The following is a 14,851-nucleotide window of genomic DNA, read 5'->3' as shown; positions in this document are numbered from 1 at the left end:
TTTCTATTTGCACCATTGTTTGCATAGCTTTGGTAAACACTATCTTACCGATGACTGTTATATGTGAACAAAAGGGCTGTTTTCATCTTCGGAGAAGTGTTCCAACCCATGGCAAGGATTAGTCTGTTAGTATGCCGCAGATTAGTTTGTTCCTGTTCAGTGACAGATATTTTTTGTTCTACTCGGGGATCTGTCTTCTAAAAACGGCCCCTAAGCAGAGCCGGCTAGTGGGGCTCCTGCCAAGGAAAACTTCTCCAGAACCACTATGAGCTGAGCCCAGGAGACACTCCGACCCACAACAATGCCCGTCTGTTCCAGCAGCCCTTTTTTAAATGCAGCTCTTAGAGGAGCATAAACCATGCTTTTGTGCCTTGTGTCCGAGCCAAGCCCAGCACAGACTGGAGATAAAGCAACATCAGTACAGTATTGAGATGCGTGAGAGAAAAGGGGCTTTGTGGTAGCAGCATTACAGGAGTGCCTGTGCTGGTTGTGTATGGGGCTTCCCTATGAATGGCTATTCTGAATATGTCCTGTCAGCTTGGGCTAGCATTATCCATGGAGACAAAGCTGCCCCCTTCCTCATGATCTATACTCCTCCTTTCCTGCCACATGCCTTCTGCAAGGATGATGGAATGTCCTCACAGAATATGAAGGAGACTTTTCTTACATTTTTCTTTCCCCCAGTGCCAGTCCGTGACAAATGCTTTGTGGGGTGATTGAGATGCAGCTGAGTTTACAGCTGTCGTGTGTGTGTGTGTGTGTTTTATTACAGATTCTACAGAATAGTGACTGCTGGCACGGGTTAAGCTGTGGACATACTTGGCACTTAGCAGGTGGCACCCAATAATAATGCATCATTTAGTGTTTCTACAGTAGACTGTTTGTTTCTTTATCACTGGTGAAAAGTAGTTTATAGGTGCCCCGAGCTATGCATGACTGTTTATTTTCTTTTTGCAGATTTACCCTGATCGAGAACTGGAAACACAAGTCCTCACTCTAGCTATACGATGTATACATAGCGAGGAGGGCTGTCGTTGGAGTGGTCAGATCAAGCAGCTCCAGGTGAGACTTACATTTAGGGATTTACAGCCATTAAGATCCTTCTGTAGGGCATATTGGCCCTTATTCAATTCATGTTTCTCCCAAGTTTTTCTCCTAGATATTTTCACACCTTTATCAATAAAATGCTCTTTTAGCCACCAGCAAGCAAGAAAATACTCAGAGTAATGTTGACAGTACTTTTTCCCCTACTTTTTGGCACTTTTTTTTCAATTACAAAATGCTGAAAAGTTATATTAAACAGAAGATGAAAAATTATCTCCTAGGAGAAAAAGTGAATTGAACTAGGGCCATTGTATACATAGAGTAATGTACCTACATATAGTATGTATAATGCCTCATAGATTATTATTTATTATTATTATTATTATTATTTATTATTATTTATTTGTCAAGGTTAATTCCAAGATTGCAGATTAAGAAAATGCAGCATTTACATCTTGCTTTTAAGGAATATGTTTTACAATGGTTTAAACTTCCACTGCCCAAAAAACTACCTAAAGAAAATGACAATCACACAACATGTCTGCACGTGGGGTCCTTTCCAACAGGCCCAGGGTGGGTTGGTGTGGGGAGGTCCTCGTACTGCTCTGCACATGGGGTGCCTTTCCTGCAGGCCCAGGGTTGGACAGTGTGGTGACGTCCTGCTCTGCACATGGTGCCATTCCAGCAGGCCCAGGGTGGGTTGGTGTGTTGACATTCTCAGTTTGCTGTTCAAGCCTACAAAGGGAATGTCTGCAAACTATCAAGGGGTGCTTAACCTCTCTGCAAGAGAAAAAAATCTTTATAACTAGAATGAAAACCGCATATAAGCAATTATTACTACTGTACAACCTAACTGTAACCTAGCAGTTCGAGAGGGTGCTGTCCACCCAGTCATGTTAGTGGAAATTGACCTATGGACTTTCTCACTGGCTCACCTCATCCATACTAGCGCCACATAAAGTTAGTAGCCTGACTAAAGTGAGGTGCCTGTAGTGTGTGTGTGTGTGTGTTTGTTTGTTTGTTTGTTTGTTTGTGGTGGTGGGGGGGGGTGTTTGTTGCTGTTTTTTAGTTATTTTGTTTATGCAAATGTCTTGTGGTGATCTACAAATCCTCCCATTTTGTCTCCTTAGACTCATCTCAATATTTGTGCCTTCAATGTGATTCCCTGTCCCAACCGCTGCAGTACCAAACTGATCCGCCGAGATCTGCCAGAGCACATGCAGCACGACTGCCCCAAACGCAAAGTGCGCTGCGACTTCTGCGGCAACGACTTCACGGGAGAAGCCTACGAGGTGAGGCAGCGTCCCAATGTACTGTTAGAGGGTGACTGTGATGCTGAAGTGCTACCATATACAGGAATTTAAATATAGGAAATTGCCTCATGGAAATTTGAGTCTGCATGTAATTGCCAACATTGTACTTCCTACTGTTTTTGAGAACATCCTGAGAATCCACCATGAGGAGATGGACTAGTCCAAAACCTGTCAGATTTTAACTGCTTACTTTAGTAAGCACTTTAGTGGTCCTTTTTAATGGTCCTTGAGGATGGGCGGAATTGAGCCAATCATTATTCTTGATAAAAGACCTTCACTTCTGTTACCAGTCATGTTTCTCATTAATTTTGTATCTCAAAATAGAACATGTAGAGGTTCTATTGTTCGATGTTTCTAAATTAAGATGTCTATTAAGCTACATACACATTGGGAGGGCTAGTGTAATTGGGGTGTATTAGAAACAGATGAGTGAATAAGTTTCTTTGTGAGAATGTTGAGTTCCACAAACATTTACACATTAATGAATTTATTCCATTATTTTCTCTCCTATATTTAGCCCAGTATTGGGGCTATTTACCCCGAGAAGTCTTGTCATGCAGGCTACAGCGCCTGAGCGGCTTCTCTGGCCTAATAATTTACATTTCTAGCTAATGACTTACACATTTACAATTTGGAGCGATAATCTTTGATGTATTAGCACTGTCAGACATTTAAATGCCTCTCATCTTTCTCACGCCGAGTACATCGTGCCCCTCTCATCTCTGCAGAAAATACTCTGTGTATTAACCCGTTGTGTTTTTCCCCTCTGCAGGAACACCAGGGCTGCTGTCCTCAGGAGAGCGTGTATTGTGAGAATAAGTGTGGCGCCCGTATGATGAGGCGTGTCCTGTCCCAGCATTCCCTGTCTGAGTGCCCCAAGCGTACGCAGCCGTGCCCTTACTGCAACAAGGAGTTTGTGTTTGACACTATACAGGTAGCTAACCATTTTATATATGGCTATATGGAGGGGAGTGTGACATTGTAGTGTTTAGGAAATTAGAAAACATACGAAATATCTGTTCACACACAAAACGCAAACCCTCTTGGGGCATGTTTGCACAAGTGCAGTGAAAAAATGTGACCATGTGTTAAAATACTGGATTTTTTTAAGTTGTCATGCTGTGATGACGTTGTCTGAGGTGAGGGAAGTGGATGCCAACCATACCACCTCATTCAAGCTCCTGTATGAATCTGCTGTGACAGTGGGCTCCAAGGAAACTGCTTATGAACTGTATGAATACAAAGTATGTTCAAATCTTCTGTGCCTTGCGATGTGTATCAGCAGTAAGCTGTTATGAGAGCTGAGAAATGTAAAAATGTATTAGTTACTGGCATGTGCCACCTTGGCAGGACAAAATATTAACCTGATTGCTGCCTCCTCCTCCCAGTAAATTCGCTATATTCGTGATTTTGTTTTCTTTTACTTCCACAAAATCATTGAATTTACACATGTACATTGGTGGTCTTGAGACTGCGACTGCTGCTTGTTTCCCTTGCCAGGTTCGACTACTGTGCCATTCTGCCTTCTGGGCAAGGAGGTATAGTCAAAACTGTCCCTCACCAACCCTTCCAATCAGGACATGGTAGAGGGCATGACAGAGCTGCCTCCTCCCCCCACTAGGAACCATGACTGCTGGGAGTGGCAAGAGCCCTTGGGTGTCTGTCTGATCATCATTGCAGAAGCACGAAGGAGCAGCAGTGGGTGATTTTAATAACCCTTTTTAGCTGCACTAAGCAGGGGCGTAGCAAAAGGGGGTGCAGAAGTAGCGACCGCATCGGGGCCCTTGGGCCAGAGCGGCCCTGGGGGGTCCTACCTCAACTTCAGTTTTAGCTCTCTATTGGTCATGTGCTCAGAATAATAACTTCTATTGATACTTTGAATAGTAGTAATCATTAACAAACTGTTCCCCATCCCCTTCTTGCACCTCTGACACTGTGGTTGTCCTTGGCAGGTTTTGGTGCGCCGTATTAATTGTTCTGTATAGAGTGCTTGGGGGGCCCCAATGTAAAACTTGCATCAGGGCCCACAGCTCCTTAGCTACGCCACTTGCACTAGGACTCATGGTTAGTCAGTTGTACAGCATGTGTATGCTTACAAAAATGTATTAAAATTCACCATAGATAGCTGTACTCTTATAAACTCTACAAATGAGCATTTCTTAATATTTAAGACAAATGACTTCCAAAGAGTATAAAAAATCAACATAAATCAGAACACAACGGCCTTATGAAGAGTACTTTCATACGCTGTTGCTGTTACAATAGAAATGTACAGACTTTGCAGCACATTTAGCAACTAGCGGCATTGCTGTGGTGAAGTGACTGCATTGCTGCCATTCTGGGTAAGCCCCAGTTCACACTGGCATTAAAAAATGGTCCGTTAAGCGGAACTAAACTGACCGGATCCTGAACAATGTCAACAGATCCTATGTTAATCAGTAGGATTCACATCGCTCTGTTAAAACAGATCCATTCAGCCCTCTCACTGACTGGACTGCAAGTTTGGTGTGGGAGCAATTTCTCATGGATTTTTTAGGGTCCCGGATGAAAAACTGATGCCTTTTTAATAACTGAACTGTTTCCACAGGTCAGTTGTCTTTCCCCCCCCCCCCACAATTTAGGTGGTTTTTTTGTTTTGTTTTTTTCCAACGATTCAGTTTTTCATATGTGCCGTGTGAACCGGCCCTAAGGAGCATGCAGTTAAAGAGTGAAATGAAGACCGCTTGTATGTTAGAATGTTGCCTTGGTACATTTTTCTGGAAAGATGATTTTCTTAATGTACCTCTGGTGTACAAATACCTCAGTTCAGATACAAAGTTCTGACATGTTTATTGTGTGATTCATAATGTATGTTTGGGAATTCCTAACACTTGCTTATTCTCCAGGCCTTGGGCTATCTGTCAACACATGAAGCTCAGTTACATTAAAAAAAATATATGGTTTCTGGAAAAAGTTAAATTATAAATCACAATGTTGCTACAGTGATGAGGTGTGTTATGTGACCAAGGTCTGTAATGGTATGGCCTTTAAAAAGACCTAATAGGTCTTCTGTGTGCAAAAACTAAATGCAGACATAAATCTTGTTCACGCCTGTAAATTACATGAGGTGAAATGATGCTTGTGTTTGATACATATTGTCAGTCATGACAGGAAGTCCAGGTGATGGGTCAAGTCATTACAGGAAACTGAGCCAGGTGCTTGTTGTATTGGGAGAATTTCTGTACATACAGGAAAGGGATTTATTGTAATTCTATCCCGTATAGCAAAAAATGTTGCTTTTGAAGACTTACCAGAGTCTTATACCCATTCGTATGTTTTGAGTTGGGTATTTTTATGTTCTAGTTTATTTTATAGGCGTAGGCAGTGAGCTTGATGTCCAGCCTTAGAAACTATTTAGTCACTTGGTCATAGCAGTATCTCCTCATTCATCCAATACACAGTTCAATAATTGTCCTTTTATTCTTATTGGTGCCAGTGCATTCTGAAGCCAAGCCATGTCCACCCTCGTAGAATCATAAACTCAAGCAGTTTTTGTGACAGTCTGTCTGATTGGGCTCAGTACTCCATAGCATAAAAAACATTCATTGTTGTATGAGGGAACTCACTTTTTTGGGAGAGTTTGGCTTTGCCCTAGAAGTTTAGATTTGCCCTGTATGGTTGTCCCCTGACACTACGGGGCTTCTTTTGTGATCCACCAAGAAGATTGTTTCCTGCAGGGAATTATCTCCTCCATAGAGCAGAACTTGGTACTCTACTGAAATTTGAACAATGTGTCTGTACAGCTACTGTTGCAAAACAACCACTCAAACCATAATGATCGTTCCGGCCAACCAAACTTAAAATTTGTACCAGGCTTTGTTATGTGGCACTCCATTTGCCCTGACGTCCTTCCTGGCACTTTATGCCTCTGACAGTATATGAAAAGCCTGGTTTGAGCACCATTGATTGGGTATTTGTGTTATCCTATGAAGATCACATTGAGGACCACATGTGCTAGTTGGAGATTCTAGGAAACTATTGTAGAGTCGTGTTCAGCCTTGTTTGGGTTATTGTGGGCTGGTAAGCCATTAATTTTACGAGCTAGTGGTGATTGGTCACAAAAGCTTATTGACACCAGGTGCTATCATTGATTGATTGATCAACTGTCTAGCGCTGATTAATTTTGTTAAAGTATATGAAAAGCTAGCAGTTTTTCTTCTTATTTTCCCCTAGTATGACCGTTTATATAATTTATTGTATGTGACATTTTATAACTGGATTCTGTTTTTGTTTTTGCAGAGTCATCAGTTTCAATGTCCTCGGTACCCAGTGACCTGTCCCAACCAATGTGGCATTACCACTGTTGCAAGAGAAGACCTGAGCGGACACTTAAAGGACAGCTGCAGCTCTGCCATGGTGCTTTGTCCATTTAAGGATTCTGGCTGTAAACACCGGGTAAGACTGTCATGAAATAACAAAGCAGATTATTATCAGATCTCTTGGCAATGCATTGGGGAGGATTGCAGCAGATCAATGAAGTGCCTCTGTCAGCAAGTGTCTAATAGATGTCTGTGGTAATTTTCGATAACTGGGCACCCACGCAGTCATTTTTGTTCCCAATCTAGCTAGTAGTTGCCTAGTACATAGTACTTTATGGTTGCAACTATTGGTCGTGTGTGTGCCGGGATTCTAGGTTAGTTTTAGGCCCTTACCAGGGTGGTAAGTCATTAGGTGTGTGTGTGTGTGTGTGTGTGTGTGTGTGGTTGGGGGTAAGGGTTAAAGAGAACCTGAACTGAAAATAACCATACACAGGTCATACTTACCTTCTGTGTAGTCTACTACTCAATCTCTTTCTCCTCTTCTGCATCCCGTTTGTCCACTGTGATCAATATAATTCTCTGTCCTCCATTTTGAAAAAGACCATTACCCCATAACAGCTTCCTGGTCAGCACACTGTTAAACTGTAATATCGCCCACTTGAGCCATAGGAAAACATGGACATTACCTTGCACATTCAGTTGTAACTGGCAGCTGCTGATATATAACTGACAGCAACTGGTATATTTCAGGTCTGACAAAATATTGTCAGAACTGGAAGGGATCGCTGTAAGAAGAAATGTTGAGCTTCTGAGAGTAACTAACGTTGAAGTTAGTATGTAATATTCATTTGCAGCTACGTCATGTGTTTATTTTAAATACTTTTCCTTGCTTCAGGTTCCCTTTAAGGTTAGGCACTTGCATGGGGGTAGAGGGGGGGGGGGCAGTTGGGCACTGGGTAGGGAGTCTTCTTTTGGTCACTTATTGGATGGGGTTAGACACCTATGGGGGGGCTAGGCACTTATAGGTGGCATAAGGTTAGAAAAGCTGTCGGGTAGTTCATAGCAAAATATCTGTAACTTAATTAAATTACCAATAATTTACTATCGGCAGCACCTCCCTCTGCTCAACTGATATGTTGTCGCTATGTGTATTCTGACTGGAAACCACCATACACACACTGGGTTCATGGCAGAGGCAGCCACGACTGGCTACCTCGGCTGATAACCATCTAGTTTATATACAAGGGCTTTACTCTACTACACTGCTGCTTTCAAAATGATGCGCTAGATATTAAACCTATATGACCGGAGAAAAAAATCTCAGCCACACGATCCTGTATGAAAATGGCAACCCAAACACAAGATCCATTGACAACCTGATTGTTGGATAATTCCTAAAGGGAGACTGCTCTGGGGGCAGCCAGGGACCTACATAAAGCAGAGTTGCCAGTATGACTGAGGATATGATCTGAAAGCCTTACCGCTTTACAGAATAAATCATGCATGACCCCCCCCCCCATTCCCTCAACCTGGTAACATAAATGTAATAAATGCTTACAATTGTATGCTAGCCAGAATTATTTGCATCTCATTGGCCTCTGTTTTTGATTTTCGCATAATGGAAATAATCAAATTTTTTATTTTGGTGCTCTTAACTGCTGCTTGAAAAGAAGCTAACTATTGCCTTTCCACTTTTATTCTAGTGCCCCAAGCTTGGCATGAGCAGGCACCTGGAAGAGAACATGAGATCCCACCTGAGCATGATGTCCTCTCTGGTCAGTCGGCAAAGGCAGGAGATCCAAGAACTAAGGAAACAAGTGGAAGAGCTCTCTGTGAGCAGTGAAGGGGTTCTTATCTGGAAAATCAGTGACTATTCTCGTAAACTACAGGAAGCTAAAGTCCGAGGAAACTACGAATCATTTAGCCCACCCTTCTACACTCACAGATATGGCTTCAAGCTCCAGGTCTCTGCATTCTTGAATGGTAATGGTAGTGGCGAGGGCAGTTATCTTTCAGTGTATATCAGGGTCCTTCCTGGAGAGTATGACAACCTACTAGAATGGCCTTTCTCCTATCGTGTCACATTTTCCCTGCTTGACCAAAGTGATCCCTCACTGTCCAAACCCCAACACATCACTGAAACTTTCAACCCTGACCCCAACTGGAAAAACTTCCAGAAACCTAGTGGTTCCCGAAATTCTTTGGATGAAAGCACTCTTGGTTTTGGATACCCCAAATTTATCTCTCATGAGGACATACGGAAACGCAACTATGTACGTGACAACGCAGTATTCCTTAGAGCCTCTGTTGATATCCCTCAGAAAATTATTGCGTGATTTGGACTGTTTTGACTAATGCTCTTATTACGAACGAACAGTAGTGCTTTTGGTTCATTAATTTCTGTTCTTGAACACTACTCAAGATGCTCTAGCTCCACCAAGGAGAATGGTTACAGAAGAGGCTCGAAAGTCTTGACCTCTTACCAGTGTATGTTTTTATATATTGAGTTAATATGACCAAGTCAACTGTGATGCCTTGCAATGCCAGTCATGCTTTTTTTGGGGATGATGTCCCAAATTAACAGCAAAAAGTGAATATGACCAAAAGTTCACCTTTGTTCTTCTCTGTCGGGAACAGTGTGACAACTTCTGCAGTAGCCTGAAACTGCCCCCCTGGCATTTTTTTTTTTATCTTATCAATAATACATTGGGTGCCTATATCGAGCAACATTCCTTTGAAAGAGATAATGGTGGATTTCTCTGTTTTGGTTGGTGCAATATTGATCTGATCATCCTCGCACCAAGGGATGGCTGGTTTGATGGTGTGAACTACAAAGCTCTGCTAGGCATTGATGTTGTTATTGAGGTCAACAGCAAATTATTACCTGAGAGCTCCTCACTCAGAACTAAAGACCAGGTGTTAAGATGAAGCCAAAGTTTCCAATCAAGGTGAGGACTGAGAGGTTTTCCCCAAGCAATAGAGCAGAGATGGGTCTACCTCAGGAATAGTAGTGGTGCTGAAATTCTACGCAAGGATACTGATAACTTGAGTGAGTTCTTTGGCTACGAAAGGGTCAACGTTTTTAACGTAAAGGAAAATGAACAGCCAAGAAGTTCTCAACAAAATGCAAATTGTCACATAACAGATTGAGACTGTGGCTGAAGGCCCTTTTTCCATGAAGCGGCTGCCTGGGTTTCTACATATTCCACGCAGCCTCCAGTGGTAGCAAGATTTTCTACTTCAAATTTTATAGTCTTTTTTTATTCCTTTTTTGTAATTAACAGTTTGATAATTAAAACAAAAGGGACAGCTTTGGGATTTGATTCTGATGATATCTTAGCTGTGGGTGTTCTGTTACTGATCATTTGTATGGCAGGAATGTTGTTTGATGTGATGTCTCTAATATGAGCACTGCAGCACTATGCGATCTATACATTTCACTCGTTCAACGTCTGGAAAGTCAGTCAGCAAGAGACAAGTGCGCTGCGCTCGGCTATAGGCCTCAGCTCTCAGAATGGCAGGACGTACGTGGACTAAGTGGCTGATCATTTTACATGCAGAGGACATGTAAAATTGCTGTATTGCTTAGAAAACTATTACTGATCCCACAGTTTTCAGCATCTGGTCTCTGACATGGGTTTGGCAGCCAATTTGTTGACCAAACCAATATTCAATTTTTTCTTTTGTTTATAAACCAGTAATGATATTGCTGACAAAACATGAGTGTTTTCCCCAGTTAATGAATCCAAAGACATAACAACAAAAGCTGTTTAGGTGATACCTTTAATGACTGACTAGACAAGATTTCTTTACACAAAAGCGGTCACTGAGAGTAAATATAGTGCTGTATGTTAAGATGTAAAATGGAGGTTATGTGAACACAAAGGAAATATACTCACAAACGAGGGTTACCATTTAGGCAACCACTATGTAGGCAGATGGGGGGGATTAGACCTGACCCCACTCAGGTTGAGAGGTTGCTCTCTGTAGATCGGAAAGAAAGGGGTTAATGCCATTCCACCTAGGGTGGGCTTAGCAGTATACTGATAGTTTGAACAGAGGTACAGTATAACATTCATTAAAAGCCGTTTAAAAGAGGCAGTAGTGGTGGACTTTCCTCCTCAAAGTAGACACAGATGCTGTTGATGACAATATATTTATTAAATTACTCCACAGTGCAAAGCATTTTGTGGATTCTATCCTGCTTCTTCAGGCAGTAACTGGAGACAAACTCTTGTGTTTAGGCCAGGAAGCCAATCACCTCTCTGTTCAAACTATCCGTAGAAGTTTTTTTTTTTTTTTTTTTTAAAGTTTTCAAAACTTAAAGTGAACCTCCAGACTAAAAATCTACTCCGCAGCACTGAAAGTTTTGGTGTTTCTTTAACATTTAGCATCCACATTTTTTTTCTTACCCAAGCCTCATTTTTAGCTGCACAGAAGAAAACTGCCTGGGCATTTTTCCCCTGATGCTGTGCAAAGCATGATGGGATTTCTGATGTTATTCTCATTCTGCTGTTTTGGTGCAGCTGGGAGGGGTGATCAGGACACAGGGCAGTTGAAACTGTGTCTCATGCTTCCTGTCACCTCTTTTCAACCAAAAAGATGGCTGCCCCCATGAAATCACAAACATTTAGCTATTCTTTTAAAACAGGATGGGTAAGAGATTATATTACCTATCTATTTTAATTAACATAACTAATGTATCTTAATGACAGTATGTTTGTTTAGGCTGACGTTTTCCTTTAAGTTAGTTTGCAAACAAGTCTTGTACAATTAGTAATTAAAGGTATCACTTAAACCACTTTTGTTATGTCTTCGTATTCTCTCCATGACGAATACCGGACCACGTGCAACCTTCAGTAAATGGAGATGGTCAGTGAGAAGCAAATGGTTCCAGCTTGCATGCAAATCGAATGCACCTTAGAAGTGGACCAGTCAAATGCACTTACTGTTGAATTTGGTCCAGTTTGAAGCGGCATACAATTTGCATTAAATTTGTATGCAAGCCAGAATGTTTTGCATGTACTTGACCATCTCTCTCAGTAAGTAAATGGCTATTTCATAAATGGCTCTTCTGCTATATTATCTTAATGGTGGTTCATATAACCACAACCCATTTCAAGCTCCAGTTGGGTTCCGAGAATTTCGTGTCCTCCACTTCCACTTATGATGAACACATGACCTACATAGAAAAGAGGAAAAGTTGACCGACATCTACAGCTTTGTAGAACTGAACCTCTTGAACCATCATCTGCAAAGTGCTAAGCTGTCAGTCAAGTGTAATCCTCTACCAATTGCTGCAGCTCCCTATTTCCCATGAACACTCTTAAAAAGAGAACATTCCTTTTCTTCTGACATTTGCAACAGATCATTGGGCAGTAGAACTGAACGGGCTGGTTACTAGAGAATGCTGATAAAACCTGTGGATACCGATCCAGTGGTTCATTCACAGATACTCCATGTCACCTTCTAGTGGTGGGATGGAATGACAACTGGAAATTCAGAAATGCAGGCTAAAGAGTTTTGTCTTTACATGCAAGTAGATAATGCATGCATTCTAGTCATAATTTTCCAGTCTAAGTGACCAAATCTTGAATATAAAAAGCCAACCAGTGAGTCAACACTACTTAAGAAAAATTACAGCTACTTAAAATCCAAAAAGTACCATAGGAGTTGCAAAAACATCAATATGGCCAAATTGAAGACTTCTCTTCTCAGAGGGTTTCTGGGTGAGGCTGCACCCTCTTGTTACTAGATACAGTGCTGTAAAGCCTCCTTTTGGTATTGCATTGTGTGGGCAAGATGTTGTAGGCTAAGGTAGGATTCCTCTACTAGGGATTACACTGACTCAATCAACAGGTGGACCACACGTCATTAAACACAAAACTTTCATGCTTGGTTGGAGCATTCTGTACCATTTGAAAATTATCTACATTCTGACCTGTCAATACATACAACTTGTACTGCTGAAGTGCCAATAATAATAATACTGAACAAGATCTGCTGAGCACTGTTTGTTGTGGCAGCTTTTTAAGACCTTGTGACTCGAGCCATATCCAGCGCTGTATAATAATAATAATAATACATTGTGATGGTGCTAGGAGGAAATGACCTGAATACTTACCTAGAGAATCTGTGCTGATCATTCTAGGTCTGTCTAGAAACCGTGTGATGGATCTGGCAACTGTGATGTTATATAGTGTGTCTGAGTTCCTATTTTGTTGTATACTTAATTATTTATTGTCTACAAATCTCTGTTGAATGAAGAATTAATGTATTGGATGGGAGGGGGTGGCTGATTGCCTTTATACTTTTGTATAATAAATCCTCTCCATATTAAAAGCTCGGCTTCCTGTGTTGTATTTTATCATTCACCATTCATCATTTACCATTAGCAGCTTCAAAGGAATTATCTCGTATGAGAGAAGTGCTCTGGTTTTTACCTCAGCAGAACTTCATGTGCTTTAAATTCTTGAAAAGCGTTTGTCTCTCTGCTACCAGAAAATATAGAAATTGAAAGCAGTCCTATGTTGTTGTCTCACACTGCCCCCTAGTACAGCAGTACAAATAAGTAGCAAGGATATAAAACCTAAGAAATTTTTTAAAAAAGTGCTAAAATTAATTGGCCTTGCAAGCCTCTAAATTGGCTGCTAAAGGGTTAAAGGATCACAATATTCAGGGATTTACATGAGTTCAAAGATGATTTTTCATTAAAGAGACTCTGAAGCGAGAATAAATCTCGCTTCAGAGCTCATAGTTAGCAGGGGCATGTGTGCCCCTGCTAAAACGCCGCTATCCCGCGGCTAAACGGGGGTCCCTTCGCCCCCCAACCCCCCCCCCCCTGCAAAATCAATGACCAACTTGGTCATAAATTTTGCTCTTCCTGGAAACAGGGCTAACTGCTGCAGCCCTGCCTCTCAGCGCGTCTATCAGACGCGCATCGCCGCCTCTCCCCCGCCCCTCTCAGTGAAGGAAGACTGAGAGGGGCGGGGGAGAGGCGGAGGTACGCGTCTGATAGACGTGCGGGAGGCAGGGCTGCGGCGGTTAGCCCTGCACCAATGCGGAAGCGCTCCCCCGCTGCACGGAGGGGATTTGGGGGATCAGGGACCCCCGTTAAGCCGCGGGATAGCCGCGTTTTAGCAGGGGCACACATGCCCCTGTTATCTATGAGGTCTGAAGCGAGATTTATTCTCGCTTCAGACTCTCTTTAAAGGGAATCTGAAGTAAAAATTAACTAATGAAATAATGAATTAAAACATTAATAGCAAAGAAACAAGTCATATATTATCTCCAGTACAGGAAGAGTTAAACTTCAGTTATCTATGCAAAAGAGCTTCTCTGAGCTCCACGACCAAATTGGTTGCTGATTTCTGGAGCATTATACATAAAAAAAATAAAAACAGTGACAGGCGGCTTCAGATAAGGTTCAGTGAGAAGAGAAGTTCAAAGGTTCATTAGCTCTGCAAACCACACTCTGCATTTTAAACTATAAGACAGAGCAAACTGCAACTATGACCATATGATGCAATGCTATAAAAATGCTATATAACTAGAAGCAAACAAATTAGTCTCATTTGTATTTTCAATGTTCTATTCCTTATCCGTACTTCACATACAATTCATTATAGCATAAGTGTTTGTTTGTTTGTTTGTTTTTTGTTGTTGTTTTACTTTTGCTTCAGTGTCACTTTAAAAGCCTCATTAAAACCATAAATGTTCCTCCTAGATATATTTAGTAGACACACATATGTCTGTATATAAGCTTTTTGATTAGCTGATGCCAAACCATTTGAAAGGAACCCATGTACTGTCCACCTCCTTCTCCACCACTGACTGATTCTGCATGTGCAGTATGCTGCTATCTCGGTCAGTCTGTGCCCCCCCCCCTTCCCCCTGCGCCGCTCCCCCCCCCCCCTCCCCCTTCAAGAGTACGCATTGGAAATTACCCAATTCTCAGACACAGCATCACCTACAGTCTGTAAACTGACTCTCCACTCCCTGCTTCTGGTCATGTGATCGGTAATCGCCGGCGTTTTGCGCTTTTAAGTGTGAATGGGGCCTAAGGTCTTTTTCAGACTGATGAGTGAGAAAATATGATGCGTCACTGTGCTTGGCGATAGTCTGCCCTTATACGCACCCTCTGGCTCCTTGGCAATTGCCTTGCCGGGTGCGGAGTGTGTGACATGCTTCACCTTT

The 14,851-nt window shown here is 41.9% G+C and overlaps 1 protein-coding gene across 1 annotated transcript in view; it reads left to right on the top strand.

Annotated features, from left to right (window-relative positions):
- The window catches only part of TRAF4 (TNF receptor associated factor 4), a 52,108-nt gene extending 39,111 nt beyond the window's left edge, over window positions 1-12,997 (top strand). The window contains exons 3-7 of the mRNA XM_068270140.1: window positions 958-1,062; window positions 2,175-2,336; window positions 3,130-3,291; window positions 6,636-6,791; window positions 8,359-12,997. Of these exons, the coding sequence (XP_068126241.1) occupies window positions 958-1,062; window positions 2,175-2,336; window positions 3,130-3,291; window positions 6,636-6,791; window positions 8,359-8,991 (1,218 nt within the window). The 3' untranslated portion in view covers window positions 8,992-12,997. The remainder of the gene's footprint in view (window positions 1-957; window positions 1,063-2,174; window positions 2,337-3,129; window positions 3,292-6,635; window positions 6,792-8,358) is intronic.
- The last annotated feature ends 1,854 nt before the right edge of the window (window positions 12,998-14,851 follow it).

This window comes from Hyperolius riggenbachi, chromosome 2, assembly GCF_040937935.1.
Source record: "Hyperolius riggenbachi isolate aHypRig1 chromosome 2, aHypRig1.pri, whole genome shotgun sequence".
Taxonomy (NCBI): domain Eukaryota; kingdom Metazoa; phylum Chordata; class Amphibia; order Anura; family Hyperoliidae; genus Hyperolius; species Hyperolius riggenbachi.
Note: the sequence above shows the minus strand (reverse complement) of the source record. Positions and strands in the feature narration are given on the sequence as shown.